This window comes from Nansenia antarctica (genome assembly GCF_963989245.1).
Source record: "Nansenia antarctica genome assembly, chromosome: 3".
NCBI lineage: Eukaryota > Metazoa > Chordata > Actinopteri > Argentiniformes > Microstomatidae > Nansenia > Nansenia antarctica.
In genome coordinates, this window is record NC_137688.1 from 13,794,692 (window position 1) to 13,809,819 (window position 15,128).

The 15,128-nt window shown below is 51.3% G+C and overlaps 1 protein-coding gene across 1 annotated transcript; it reads right to left on the bottom strand.

The window, feature by feature from the left end:
• Window positions 1-751: 751 nt before the first annotated feature.
• On the bottom strand, window positions 752-2,308 carry asb12b (ankyrin repeat and SOCS box-containing 12b; the record flags this gene model as incomplete). The annotated part of the gene is made up of 3 exons (XM_080525538.1): window positions 2,042-2,308; window positions 1,216-1,744; window positions 752-885 (listed from the first exon to the last, which is right to left on the bottom strand). The coding sequence occupies exons 1-3, from the start codon at window positions 2,303-2,305 to the stop codon at window positions 752-754; spliced, it is 927 nt and encodes a 308-aa protein (XP_080381664.1). The 5' UTR covers window positions 2,306-2,308.
• Between the last annotated feature and the right edge of the window lie 12,820 nt (window positions 2,309-15,128).

Below are 15,128 nucleotides of genomic sequence, written 5' to 3' on the forward strand. Positions count from 1 at the left end.
CAAAATGGTTATCTGGAAATTCTACGGACTGACGGATCTAGTAGACTAGACTAGAGGACAGCATTGTCAACACATATATTTCATAAATATTTGCATGTTATTGCATAGCACTTGTGCATTTCAGTTTTGGAGGGTGAAATGGACAGGAGTGCTTCTTAAATCAGCATCCTTCATAAACCATTTTTAAAAACCTATTCCCTTGCATGCCAGGCTTCTAGGCTGGTCAGACACACAACGTTGATAAGAACCAAAACACTAGCATAGGCCTACAACTACAGTGAAGACATGAATTGAACTACATTCAGAGAGAGTTTGTTTTTATAAACCTATTTTTAATCAAAACAGCTACATCTATTCCCTGGCAAACGTGGGATTACATAATCATTCTTATAAATAAAAACAGTACAAACTTAGTTTCCCAGCATAAGAGATTCTGAGTAACAATATCAGGGTACAGTGTAAAATAATCCAATTGTAATGCACTCTTGTTTCTTTACAATGATACGGGGCACATGTGTGTCACTGAGACGGACAGTAGGTCTCAATAGACCTAACTAGCTTTCTTTCCTCAGAACGGTATTGACATGTCACATGACCAGTGAATGCTGGACCTGATGGAACCTGATCCCATCATGTATCAATAATGATGAGGGTAAGTGGACAGGAAGCCATCGTATAGTATTGAGTACTGAGGCACCACAGGCCCTAGCGTATTCATGACACCATCGTCAGATACTGTCGATTTCAAGGGTCAGGTGACATGTTTCAAATAATTCCTCAAGATCTGGGGAATGTCCAAAAGGTCGATGGCGGCCTTTTTATTTGTCACGGGGAGGAATCCTCGAATCGCTAGACGTGTCTGTGACATCAGAGGTTTGGGGCAAACTGGAATGAAAAAGGAGAGATGCAGTGGTGATTATCAAACTCTACACTAATAATGGCAGCATTATGTCACGCTACATCTGGGAATCATAATAGCAACCAAACCTGGAATTAAACCATGAAGATGAATACAGTGCATCACAGTAAACCAGGGGGAGGCAGAAATCGGAGGACAGGCTCATTGTAATGTATGGAATGGAACGAGGAATGATATCAAACAGGGTATCAAACACACGTGTTTGAAACCAGTCCTCATTCCGTTCCATGCTTCACACTGAGCCTCTCCTCTAATGACTGCCTCCCCCCAGCCTCCCCTGCGGTAAACAGTCTTACCTCTCTCCTTGAGCAGCATCACCACCGCCTCGTTCTGCTTGGTGGTCTTATCTATAATCAGTGTGGGTAGATACACATCTGCCCCAAAGTCTATCAGCAGCTGGATGTACTCCACCCCGCAGCCGTAGCGCAGACACATCTCCAACACCGTTTTCGGCTGCTTTATCCTGGCCAACATCTTCTCCTCTGTGCAGTTGTAGTTGGGGTTCGCCCCGTGGAGGAGGAGCAGCTTGAAGCAGTCCAAGTGTCCGTACACACCGGAGATGTAGAGGGGTCCCCTGCAGGCTGTGGCGTTAGTGGCCCACTCCGGTATCTTAGGCCTGACGTCCACCTCGGCTCCGTACTGGAGCAGCTCCCGGAGGATGTCCATGTCGCCCTCGCGGGCCGCCGTCAGCACCGGGGAGCAGTTGTTGTACTGGCTGCCGTTGGGGTCCGCCCCGGCCTTCAGCAGGGCCACCACGCAGTCCAGGTGCTTCCCGCTGACGGCTGTGAACAGAGGGGTCTGGGCCTTGACGTCCAGACTGTCCACCTGCACACCCAACAGCACAGGGAGAGATGTGGAGATTTGGGTCAGGACAGAAAACAGCCACGGATATATATCAGCTACTGAAAAGCCATCCTCCTTTATCTCCGAAGGTTGATACAACCTCAAGTTGCGCAAATAGCTTTTTATCTTATCTCACTTCCTCTCCCTTAGCTAGAAGTTCTACTGTTACAGACAAGGCGAGTGTACAACCTGTTCTAAAAAAGCTCCAGACCTCTTACTGAGGCCTTGCTGTAACCTCCTATACAAAGAGGCTACAGCGTAGTCTCTGCACTACCTTACCTCAGCTCCATGGGCCAGCAGCAGCTCCATACATCTCACGTGACCGTGTGCTGCGGCCGCCCGTAGGGGGGTACCTGGGACCCCCCATCCGCTCCGGGCGTTGATACGCCTCCTGAAGCTCTCCTGGGAGAGCAGCTCAGAGAGCAGGGCCACGTCGTCACTGGCCACAGCCTGGTTCAAAGCCTGGCTCTGCCCACTGTCCTCCTCCTCATCCTCCTTGGGCTGCAGCAGGGAGAAGATCTTCGAGATGTCCATCAAACTCATGTCGAGAGGTTTCTCCAGAGCCATGCTGTAGCTGCACACCTTCACCCTCAGAACGCCTCCATCTGGAATCACCGCAAGATTAGAGAGGATGAGAATAGTATCAGAGATACAGCAAGAATAGATAAGAATAGATAAGGATTTTTTCTCAGAGCAGATGACAGCCTTTAATTTTGAATGTCATGGGAGTGCATTTATAGTGAAACATTTGGTGAATTTATGACATATGGGAGAAACATTTCTCAAAAGCATTAAACATTAATTTTAGTGTTAATAGGGTTAGTTTCAGGATGTTTCAACTTAGTCAGATGGTTCCTTCCCTTGAAAATAGTGCATGCGCCAGGAGAAACTAGAAATCCATGTTTCAGAGTTTTTGTTTTAATAGGCAAACTTGATCTAACTTTAGCCGCCGCCAACAAAATAACTATGGGATTGATGGGGGCTCAAAATTGTAAAAATATTTTTTAAAATAAAATAAAAACAGGTGGTCACTTTGAGGTGATTTGGTGAAGTGTTCCATTTCCTTGAGGCCCCATCACTCCCATAGTTTTTTTGTTTGTTAGCGGTGGCTTAAGTTAGTAGTGGCTATTTAGACAACTTTGAATCATGGATTAAAGTTTCTCCTGGCCCGTAGGCTATTTTCAAGGTGAGGAACCATCTGACTATACATTTTAAAATCCTGAACTAACCCTTTAAATCAGAGGGTATAGCATAGTTCTCATAGGAGAGAACAAACAGAGGACAATGGATTTAAATAGTAGTTATTTGAGGAATCATGGAGAAGATCCTAAAACAAGCAACATGCAAATGGAGGTTATCAATCACTTCCACTTACCTCACTTAACGAGTCACCAACCAATGATATTATAGTCAACAATGTTAATCGGTAGGAGCGTAGTAAACACTTTCATTACTCCATGGTCGGTCACGTGGAAGAATGGATAGTTCTGCGAAGAGTGTGTTGCTGTATCCACGGGGGCTGAGTTCTGAATGCCGAGGTGGTGTGTGTGTGTGTGTGTGTGTGTGTGTGTGTGTGTGTGTGTGTGTGTGTGTGTGTGTGTGTGTTTATGTCTGACACAGCAGAGCAGGGGCCGGTTGTCAGTGAGGGTCTAATTTTAGGCCACAGATGGACCAGTCCAAACTTCCATTCTTGGAGAGTCGAGGCAGGGAGGTTATAATTAGACTTGTGACACTCTCTGTGTGTGTCGGTTTGATTGGTGGACATTGGGCTTTGGTGTTCTTCTGTGTCCTGAGTAAACAGCCGATAATTATGAGGCACCTTTACTACCGCTGAGATAGACAACTACATTACGATTACTCTACCAACAAATGTTGGCAGAGGTGTCATGTTTAATAGGCTACATAGGTCATTATGTCAAATTCTACTTGATTATTCAAAATGATGCTCATTTTCAATGTTATAAGTCACCATGTGCTTGCCCTTTCTTGTTACAACTTTAACTGGCCCTTTCTGTGTTTAAATGTGGTCTGTGTTTAAATGTTATGAGAAAGAATAGATAGTGATATCGTGAGCTTAGAATTATAAGGTTCTATCTCTGTTTAGGGTAGTTCAGAGATATTGAGCGTCAAAGTTTTTACATTCCATTATGTATGTATTAAAAATAACACCACACAGGCATTAATATACAGGCATTAATGGATCAGATTATGTAGAAAAGATATAATGAGATTTACAGGTTTCTAATTCGAACATCACGATATCATGTTAGGTACTGTGGCACATTACATGTAATGTTGTAGGCATGTCATCGCCATGTCCCTCTGTTTCACACTGAGGCTGCCGCTTTATTACAGCCTGTCTGAGTGACAGGGGCAGTAGAGCAGACAGTCAGCTGTTCATCCTACCCTACCCCCATGTCCGGGGGTTTAGGGGACTTTGGCATTTGAGAACAGGAGAGGTATGTAACACTGCATTCTTTTCCATGATCCCACTAGATTCCAGATTCCTGGCATTTTGGACTGTATGATTCTTTCCAAAGATGCAAAAACATAAATCATCAAACTGAAATCAGCATTTATTTATCATGTACGTACAGTGGCGGACTCAGGGTGTTTTAAGGGCAGGGGCGAAAAGAAAAAAAGGGCACATACTGCACAACATGGGACCCCATCAGTGCACATGGTCAAGTTTAGACCATTGGAAGGGCAGCCAATAGGGCACATCCTCTAATTTTGCCACTCAAAAGGGCACTTTAGTGCGACGTTTTTCAACTGTGGGGGCACATGGTCAAGTTTAGACCATTGGAGGGGCACCAATAGGGCACGTCCTCTCATTTTCGCCACTCAAAAGGGCACTTAAGAGAGACATTTTTTCAACCGTGGGGGCACCAGGAGGGGCGGTCGCCCCCCCTGAGTCCGCCAGTGTGTACGTATATAGAATACAGCCGTTGATGATGCAATTAAATGCTTAAGGGGGGGGGGCAGTTGAGCAGTCTTATGGCCTGTGGGTAGAAGCTGTTCCGGAAACTGCGGTATTAACAGAGAGAACAGGGCGTGGCTGGTGTGGTGTGGCTAATTATTTTCTTATTGTTAAAATGTGAAACCAATTAATAACTCAATTCCTTTATGTCCATTAATTACATAATATATAGGGACTCTTGTGGCATCCATGTACAAATCAGCTAGGCTACTGCTTTTTGTATGTTCTTCAACCCTACAGTCCTTCAAAAAGCAATACTGTCGAAAAAAAATAGACAAATGCAAAACATATATTGCACAACAGAGTACGGAAGAGTATTAGGGCCACCAACTGAGTCTTTCTTTTTTTTCTCCCGAAAGGGAGGGGGTTATATTCTGAGTTTAAAATCAGAATTTCTGAGATTAAAGTCAGAATTTCTGAGAAAAAAGTCTGAATTTCTGAGATTAAAGTCAGAATGTATTAGTGTTTATTGGTCCTACTGGTTAAAATGAATGACATGAATGCTCTTTCAAGTTATACTTTGGAATTGGCTTTAATAATAAGGACATTCTTTGTCTATTGGCACAAAATCACCTTATCACACTTATTACCAGGGCTGCCAAGTTTCACCAAAAGTTTGGAGTGAGATTTTTTAGCGGTGGAGTGACCCAAAACTGTACACGTTTTGGCAGCGGCGGCCCCTCTCTCCCACACAATTATTTGTACTAGTTTCCTGCAATTTTACATGTTGTTCATAATAAACCAGCACAAGAAATTAAAATAATTTCAATTTATAAAAGAAGACAAAAATTCAGACAATATATCATATTTATGATGTTAATAAACAAATACAGTAGCCTACAGAGTCTAAAAGAAAATTGGGCTCCATCAACAGGACTCATGGTCAGCAGCAGAAAGACCCTTGGTCATCATCTTATACAGTGCATTGCTCATAGATGGCTATCATGTTATACAGTACAAATTTTTTTGAGGGATCCCCAATTGTTGTATTTGTATTGTAAATTGTAATTATTATTATTATTATTATTATTATTATTATTAATGTACCTGGTTATGTTACAGTAGAGAAACAAAAAACAGTTACCAAAACTGAGTATTTACTAGCTAAGATTGGTGCAACCGAAATTAGTAAACAACTAGTTTGAAACTAGCTAGTAACAACTAGGGGTTTAGTAACTACTGCCTGCATTTAGTAATGACTTACGCCAAATTGGTGCAACCCAGTCCAGTAGGCTACCAGATACGATGTTGTAACGTATGCACATATTTTGCACATATTCACACTTTTATTAAATAAAGTTTTTATTTTTTATTTTTTTAAACACAGTGTAAATGTGCTAACCCAAACCCTTTAGTAGGGAACTTCTCCTCTCTTTTCTGAGTCTTTCTTTTTTTTTCCAGACACGGTGTAGGGAACTTTGGATTTCTTCTTCTCCTCTCTTTTCTGAGTCTTTTTCCATTTTTTTCTAACCCTAACCCTAACACAGTATAAATGTGCTAACCCAATCCCATGAATGTGCTAACCCAAACCCTAACCCTAACCCTAACTCTAACCACTTAAAGTAGGGAACTATGGATTTCTTCTTCTCCTCTTTCTTTTCTGACTCTTCCCTCATGACCTCCAACTGCAGCTTCAGCTCCGTGCTCTGGACCTCCTCCTGCTGCAGCTTGGTCTGGGAGAGGGAGAGCTGCTGACGACAGGTAACCAGGTCAATGGTGACCATCTTCTGCGCCTCCGCCTCCACCTCCGCCCTGCTCCTCTCCTCAGCCTCAGCGGTGCGCTGCTCCATCTGCACCTGATGGGAGTTTAGGGGGAAATCTCTCTCCTTCTCTTCCAGCTTCTTGGCATCAGCTAGGGCCTGCAGATGGGCGGCTGTGAGGGAGGCCTTCTCCTTCCCCCACTGGTCTTTGTCCTCCTGGAGCTTGGTGCGGGCCTCGTCCCTGCACTTCTCCAGGTCCAGGAGGGTCGCCCTGACCTCAGCCAGGCTCCCCTCCGTTTCTCCCTGTGCAGCGAGGGCCTGGTACCTCTTCTTCTCCAGGTCGGAGTTGTCGCGGAGGAGGCTCTTCTTCTCCTGCTCCATATCATGGAGCTTTTGGTGAAGGTCGCTCTCCTTCACCTGTACCTCCTTCACCTCCTCCCTGCAAAGCTCCAGAGCCTCCTCAGCTGCTGCCTTGGCCACCAGGGCCTCACTCTCCAGGACCCTGATCTTGTCCTCTGCCTCCCTGGTGGCGTTGGCGAGGGTCGCCCTGACCTCGGCCAGGCTCCCCTCCCTTTCTCCCTGTGTAGCGAGGGCCTGGCGCCTCTCCTTCTCCAGGTCAGAATTGTTGTGGAGGAGGCTCTTCTTCTCCTGCTCCATACCGTGGAGCTTTTGGTGGAGGTCGCTCTCCTTCACCTTCACCTCCTTCACCTCCTCCCTGCAACGCACCAGAGCCTCCTCCGCTGCTGCCTTGTCACTCTCCAGGACCCTGATCTTGTCCTTTGCCTTCCTGATGGCGTTGGCGTGGGTCGCCCTGACCTCAGCCAGGCTCCCCTCCGTTTCTCCCTGTGCAGCGAGGGCCTGGCACCTCTCCTTCTCCAGGTCGGAGTTGTTGCGGAGGAGGCTCTTCTTCTCCTTCTCCAGGTCAGAGTTGTTGCAGAGGAGGCTCTTCTTCTCCTGCTCCATATTGTGGAGCTTTTGTTGGAGGGCGCTCTCCCTAAGTCGGCTCTCCTTCACCTCCTCCCTGCAAAGCCCCAGAGCCTCCTCAGCTGCTACCTTGTCCGCCATGGCCTCACTCTCCAGGACCCTGATCTTGTCCTCTGCCTCCCTGGTGGTGTTGGCGAGGGTCGCCCTGCCCTCAGTCTCTTGGAGCCCGCTCTCCTCCTTCACCTCCTCCCTGCAACGCACCAGAGCCTCCTCAGCTGCTGCCTTGTCACTCTCCAGGACCCTGATCTTGTCCTCTGCCTCCCTGGTGGTGTTGGCGAGGGTCGCTCTGACCTCGGCCAGGCTCTCCTCAGTCTTTTGCTGGGCAGTGAGGGCCTGGCGCCTCCCCTTCTTGTGGTCACGGAGGAGGCTTTTCTTCTCCTCCTCCATATCGTGGAGCTTTTGGTGGAGGTCGCTCTCTCTCAGTCGGCCCTCCTTCACCTCCTCCCTGCAAAGCACCAGAGCCTCCTCTGCCTCCCTGGTGGCTTTGGCAGTCTCCAGGGGTTTCTTCTCCAGGTCTTCTCCAGGTCGGATATCTTGCAGTCTGCCCCACTCCTCACACAACACCACCCTCGCTCTCTCCAACTCCTCCAGCTCGGCGTCCTTGGCCTTCAGCAGGGCCAAGTCCTCCTCATCTTTTCTTGTCTTTTCAGCCTTGGGGGCTGTCTTCTCTCCCTGGGTGTCTGCCTTCACAGTCAGGGGGGCTGCCTTCTCTCCTTGGGTGTCTGCCTTCACAGACAGGGGAGCTGCCTTCTCTCCCTGGGGGGCAGTTATGAGGACCTGTGGGGCTGCTCCCTGTGGGGCTGATCTCTGTGGGGCTGCTCCCTGGGCCTGAGGGGCTGCTCTCTGGACCTGTGGGGCTGCTCTCCGTGGGGCTGCTCCCTGTGGGGCTGCTCTCTCTGGGGCTGCTCCCTGGGCCTGGGGCGCTGCTCTCTGTGGGGCTGCTCCCTGTGGGGCTGCTCCCTGGACCTGTGGCGCTGCTCTCTGGGCCTGGGGCGCTGCTCTCTGTGGTGCTGCTCTCTGGGGCGCTGCTCCCTGGGCCTGGCAGGCTACTCTCTGATCCCAGGCTGCTCTCCGAGCCTGGTGGGCTGCTCTCTGTGGTGCTGCTCTCTGGGACGCTGCTCCCTGGGCCTGGCAGGCTACTCTCTGAGCCCAGGCTGCTCTCCGAGCCTGGTGGGCTGCTCTCTGAGCCAAGGCTGCTCTCTGGTCCTGGGGTGCTCTCTGGGCCAGGCGGGCTGCTCTCTGGGCCCGGCGGGATGCTGTCTGAACCCAGGCTGCTCTCTGTTCCTGGAAGGCTTCTCTCTGGACCTCTTGCTTCTCTTGCTTCTTTGCCTTCCTCAGAGTGTTCCTGTTCGTTGCTACAATATGAAAAACAAGGAAGCGAATGTGAAAATTACGTATATTTATATATTATTATATAATTACTTGTCCCCTATGAGTTCACGGATGACTGTGAGAATGTTTCAGCTGCAAAAGTATTGAGATTGCGGGACAGACTTTTACTAGTCAAGGAAAAATTCTAATGCGCAAATCTCTAACTCAAGACTCTCCGGTAATTTACGCACCAGTCGTCCAGTCCTGGTCGTTGCCCCCGGGTGCGGCCGCGATGGGGGCAGCCGTGATGGGGGCAGCCGTGATGGGGGCAGCCGTGGCCACAGAAGCTTTGGTGGCCCTGTCACCCGAACAGGCCTGCAGGAGCAGAACAGAGGAGGTGTGGCATCATTCATGGCTACATGGTTACACAACACTGGTATAACTGCAGGAATGTGTGTGCTAATAGTGATGGTTACACTATGCCAGAGTGCATTAGGACCTCAGGTAGAGTCCCAGTGAGCAATTTTACGTTGATTAGACGTCTAAACAACGTCTAAATGGCCCGTAGACGTCTAGGCCAAATCGAGGCTAAATATAGGCCAAATTGGAAATTTAAAAAACGTCTATGTTTAGACGTTGAAATGCCGTTGAAACATAGACGTTGTTTCCCTTTCTATGTTTCAACGGCATTTCAACGTCTAAACAACGTCTACATTTAGCTTAATTATAACTTAGACATTGAAACACCGGTGTAACCAGGGAGTAGCTGAAAAGGACTGTATAATTTAGGAAGGGGCTGGTTATCTAACTAAGGGAGCTAAATAGGCAGTATAGGAGGATACAGGCAGGGGGCGACAGCAAACCGTTAGACTAGCAGTTAATGTCGTTAGCATTAGCATGGGAACTAGCATTAGCATTAGCCTTGTGCTTAGCATTAGCATACAATTAGCATTAGCATTGGAACTACAAACAACTAACACACGGTATTACATATGAACAACACATTTATTACACAAATGGTATAGGTCTATATCTCCCAAAAATATACCCTCCCTCCCAGCCGGCCACACACGCACTCAATCACTCACTGACAGTCTCGGGCCTGAACAGGCTTATAGTCCAGGGGCTGTGGTGCGCGTTGAGGCCTGGTTGGATGGCATGTGCGTCGAAGAAGTTAGCCGACGAAAGGGGGGGTGACGTAGCAACGCGGAGGGAAAGGGCCGTCTTCGTGGTCCACCACGAGGTGAAGGGCCCAAGTCCGCGTGGTCCGCGTCGAAGCTCCGCTGGAGTCAGTGTTCAGTCGCAGTCCGCTCGTGGAGGCGACGATTATGTCCAGCTGGCGTCCCGCTTGGTCCAACGTTGAACAGCCGGCTGCTGGCAAGGCGGTCCAACGGGAACACAACTAAACAGGCTACAGTGGTACACTCAATAATCGCTTTCCTGGCGTCTTCAGTTGCTGCACGGTGTGCGCGCTGCTGAATCCGCCATCTTAGATCGGCTTCTCGTTACTATCTCTCGTTCTGTTTCTCTCTCGTTCTGCTTCTCTACTCGTTCTGCTTCTCTACACACACTGACTCGCGGACTACTTCCGTTTCTTATATATACCCCACCGAACGTAGCATCCGGGTCACGGACACACCCCGGATATACTACGTCATCAAACATATGCATAAACATTACAAGAATAATACATACACTTCATAAACGTACAGAAATAGTATAGAAAATAACAAAGAAATAACTGGGGCAAAAGGGCTGATTTCGGGGAAACTAAAACTGGCTCTAAAACTGTGGGCCTTCACAACAGCCGCCCCATGAAACCCTCGGTTTCAGTTAACTAAGAAGGCACACTGGCTAGGCTGCTCTAGCAGCGTGAAGTAGGAGGTGATAGTGTCGACCACTCTGCCTGTCTGCCAGGCGGCGCGCGGAAGGGACTGGTCCATCCCCAGTACCACGGCACCTTCGGACATCTTGTCTCTCTCCCTCAGCAGAATCTTCTGCTTCTCCTCCTTCTCCAGGGCGCGGATGTGCTCCTCGAAGCAGATCAGAGCGTCTTCCTTGTCCATGTTCTCCAGCTCCTCGTACTCAGCGAAGGTGGGGTCGTCCAGCAGGTACTGCTGGGCCTCGGACCAGGTGGTGCGGTAGGTGACGCTGGCCATGTTGTCCAGAATGCTCTTCAGCGCCTCCCAGTTCCTCTTCCTGAGCTGCTTGGCTTGTTCCTTCTCCTTCTTAGCCTTGTAGGCCTTAAACGCTTGCTTCTTCTCACTCAGCTTGGGCAGGGCGCTGTAGCGTGGGTCGTTGATGATCATTCTCATGGTTTGCTCCCATGACGCGTCGGATGAACCACCATCCTCCTCCAGAAGCTCTTTGAAGGCCTGCTTGGCCTCCTCTTTTGGGTTCCACTTGTACGTTTTCTTCGCCAACTCCGGCCTTTCCTCCTTGGAGGCGTCTACAATACTGGCTGAGACTTTCATGGCTGACGTGTACTCGACGGAGTTGACGGGTGCGTCAATGCTGACCTCGGCCACGTGAGGGTGCATGGCCACCTGCAGGTGTTCCTCGGCAACAGCTGTTGCCGCCATGGCACGGTAGCGCCACCACCGGGACTCCTTAGTCTGGGAGTTGTAGTAGTAAGGCTTCCCATCCAGAGACTTATGCTCTGTCCACAGAGACTTCTTCTTCGGTTGGTCATCCTGTGGTGAACCATTTGTGGTACTAACTGTTCCAGGTGCACTGGCAGCAATAGATTCCACTCCAGGCGGTCCGGTTGGTTGGTTTGCTTCTTCGGTTCGGACATGGAGGGATGACGTAGCTCTCCCGTCTCTATCTCTCCCCTCGGTAGCGCCTTGGAGGGCCCACCCAAGCGCAGTCTTAACAGCCATCGGGCAGCCTCGTGGTCCTCTCAGCGGAGGACGGAGCGACACGATCAGGTCAGCGTTGTCCGAGCCGATGAGAAGGGTTGGCTCCGCTCCTTCTATCGGGTGTAGGTCTACTCTCCGTAGGTGGGGATATCTTGCGCGTAACCTCTCCAGGGGGTAGTCGTAGCGGGAGAGCGCTAGCTGGTCGGCGGTGAAGACATTCTGAAGCCGATGTCTATCCGACGGCCGCCCCGCCGGGGAGATAGAGAAGTTGATTCTCGCCCCGGTGACCTCTTTAAGGTCGCGACGTATCGTGCGCAGAGTCAGCTTCTCCGCAGTCCCTTGGAGCCCCAACTGGCGCACTGCCCCCTGGAGAAGGATGGTCCGTTCCGACCCGTCGTCTAGAACGGCGTACGTGTCGTACACAGCGTTGTTGTGGTGAAGTCGGACCTTTACCACCTTCAGTAGAACCTTGGAGCCCCTGCTCTGTGGCGAGTCTAGGTAGTAGACAGGGGTTTCCTCTTCCGGTGCGCGACCGGACCTAGGGCTTCTGTTGCCCTCCGTGGACCTGGCGAGGGAGACCTCGTGTAGAATGTTGAGGTGGACCTCCTCACAGCGATTGCACTTTCTCCTCAAGGTGCAGTTCTTAGCCAGATGGTCGCGCCCACAGTTCCAGCACCTCTGGTTCTCCTCGAGCCACCTCTGCTTGTCCTCGGTACTCAGGTTGTTGAAGTCACTGCACTCATTGAACCAGTGCTCGCTGGTGCAGTACGGACATGGCGGTGGACCTCTCCGTCCCTTTTGAGGGGGTTGAGAGGAATCCTTTCCCTCAGGTCGGGCTTTCCTCTCTCTCCGAGGCTCCTCCTCCGTGTGCAGCACTCCTACTGGGCGTCCTCTGTTCGAGCTCGGCCGGTCCCAGCGGTCTCCCTTCTCCCTCTCCTTCTTCGGCTCAGCGTAACCCATGGCGTCTACGTTGGTGTCATGCACTTCCTCCAGTAGGAACTCCGCGAAGGCAGCCATGCTCAGACCCAACTTCCCGGGGTTACGAACGCGCTGCTGTCGCCGGAACCTCTCCTGCCGGAAGCGTGGGATCTTGCGGAGCAGCCGCTCTACGTTGGAGGTGCTGTTGATCTCGCTGGCGCCAGCTGGGCCCTGCGTCTTCAGCATTCCAACCAAGGTGTGCACGCGGAGCGCGAAGTCATCCAGCGCCCGGTCATCCTTGATGGGGGCCTGCTGTTCGAGGGCTTGCAGTTCAGCAAGGGCGTGGTTCCAGGGACGACCGTAGCGGGCATCCAAGTCAGCGAGCGCTCTGGTGTAAGGTGTCGGTGCGGAGGCATGGGCCAGTACCATGTTGTGGGCTCTGGGGTTCCTCACATGCTGAAGGAGAATCGCATATTTGTAGGACTCTGAGCAGGAGTTGTCCAAGAGCGTGTCTAGGCAGATGCGTAGCTCCACATACTGGCTCCTGTCCTCGTCCTTGAAGAAGGGGAACTTGGGTCCCTCCACCTGGGGGAACATCCTGTAGTGGATCATCGGTGCTGGAGTGACGGTCTGGGTGTCCGGCCTGCATGCATTTTGGTGCACTGGAGGACCTAGGGGTGTGCTACGCTCTTGGGGGATGGCTCCCCTCCCGGGCAGCGACGCTGGCTCCCTCTGGGCCGCGTAGCGGTCGGGTCCCTGGTCCTCTTCCTTCCAGGTGGTCAGCTGGGCCTGCAGTTGGACAGTCATGGCGGGGGTCATGGAGCCATCGGCGGGGGGTTCAGGAGATGGCACTCGAGAGGGCCGTGCGGATGATGCTCTGGAGCTACGGGCCGACGGAGTTCTGCTGATGCACACGTCGCGCATGGTCTGCATCATTTCCTCTATCTTCTCTGCGTGCAGTTGCTCTCTCGCCATCTGCCTCTCCGCCGCGCGTTCCGCCCCCTCCATCTGTCTCTCCGCCGCGCGTTCCGCTCCGTCCATCTGGAGGCGCTCGCGCTCGTACTGGATGCGTTCCCTCGCTGACGCCCCCTCCATCTGGAGGCGTTCACGTTCTAGCGCCTCCTGGCGCTGGAGGCGTTCACGCTCGAACTGGAGTCGTTCCCGCTCTAACGCCGTCTCGGCCTGTTGGCGCTCCCGCTCTAACGCCATCTCGGCCTGTTGGCGCATACATTCGGACAGCGCGGCACTACTCCCTCTGGAGTGCAGGCTATCCGCCCCAGAGGCAGAACTGCCCACGGAAGCCCTGGACCGGTAGGAAGCCACTGAGCGGCAGGAGCTAGGTCTCGAGCGCGCCGTACTGGGAGGCAGATCGTTAAGGCTGAGGCCCTCCCTCTTCCGCCCGCAGGCGCTGTCGGACCGGGCCTCTCCTTCCTGTTCTTCCGGTTCCACGGCAAAACCCTGCGGTTCTGCCATCTCATCCTCAGGCTGGTGCTCTTTGAGGGCTGTCTCAGTGCTAGCCACCCGCGCGCCGGCGGACACCTCGGCCTCTCCGACCACTGTATCCCGTGGAGTGCGCTCCTCGCTACCACTCAGTGAGCTTTCGAGCTCAAGCTCATACTCCTGTAACCTCGGAGGCAACCGCGGGACTCTCTGTGGTCGTGGCTCTGGCTCAGGGGGCGGAGAAGGGGGGGTAACTGTCTGGTCTGGTTGGCTGCGCTCAGCCATGCTATCACTACACTACCTATCCGGCTCGAAGGACCAATTGTAACCAGGGAGTAGCTGAAAAGGACTGTATAATTTAGGAAGGGGCTGGTTATCTAACTAAGGGAGCTAAATAGGCAGTATAGGAGGATACAGGCAGGGGGCGACAGCAAACCGTTAGACTAGCAGTTAATGTCGTTAGCATTAGCATGGGAACTAGCATTAGCATTAGCCTTGTGCTTAGCATTAGCATACAATTAGCATTAGCATTGGAACTACAAACAACTAACACACGGTATTACATATGAACAACACATTTATTACACAAATGGTATAGGTCTATATCTCCCAAAAATATACCCTCCCTCCCAGCCGGCCACACACGCACTCAATCACTCACTGACAGTCTCGGGCCTGAACAGGCTTATAGTCCAGGGGCTGTGGTGCGCGTTGAGGCCTGGTTGGATGGCATGTGCGTCGAAGAAGTTAGCCGACGAAAGGGGGGGTGACGTAGCAACGCGGAGGGAAAGGGCCGTCTTCGTGGTCCACCACGAGGTGAAGGGCCCAAGTCCGCGTGGTCCGCGTCGAAGCTCCGCTGGAGTCAGTGTTCAGTCGCAGTCCGCTCGTGGAGGCGACGATTATGTCCAGCTGGCGTCCCGCTTGGTCCAACGTTGAACAGCCGGCTGCTGGCAAGGCGGTCCAACGGGAACACAACTAAACAGGCTACAGTGGTACACTCAATAATCGCTTTCCTGGCGTCTTCAGTTGCTGCACGGTGTGCGCGCTGCTGAATCCGCCATCTTAGATCGGCTTCTCGTTACTATCTCTCGTTCTGTTTCTCTCTCGTTCTGCTTCTCTACTCGTTCTGCTTCTCTACACACACTGACTCGCGGACTACTTCCGTTTCTTAT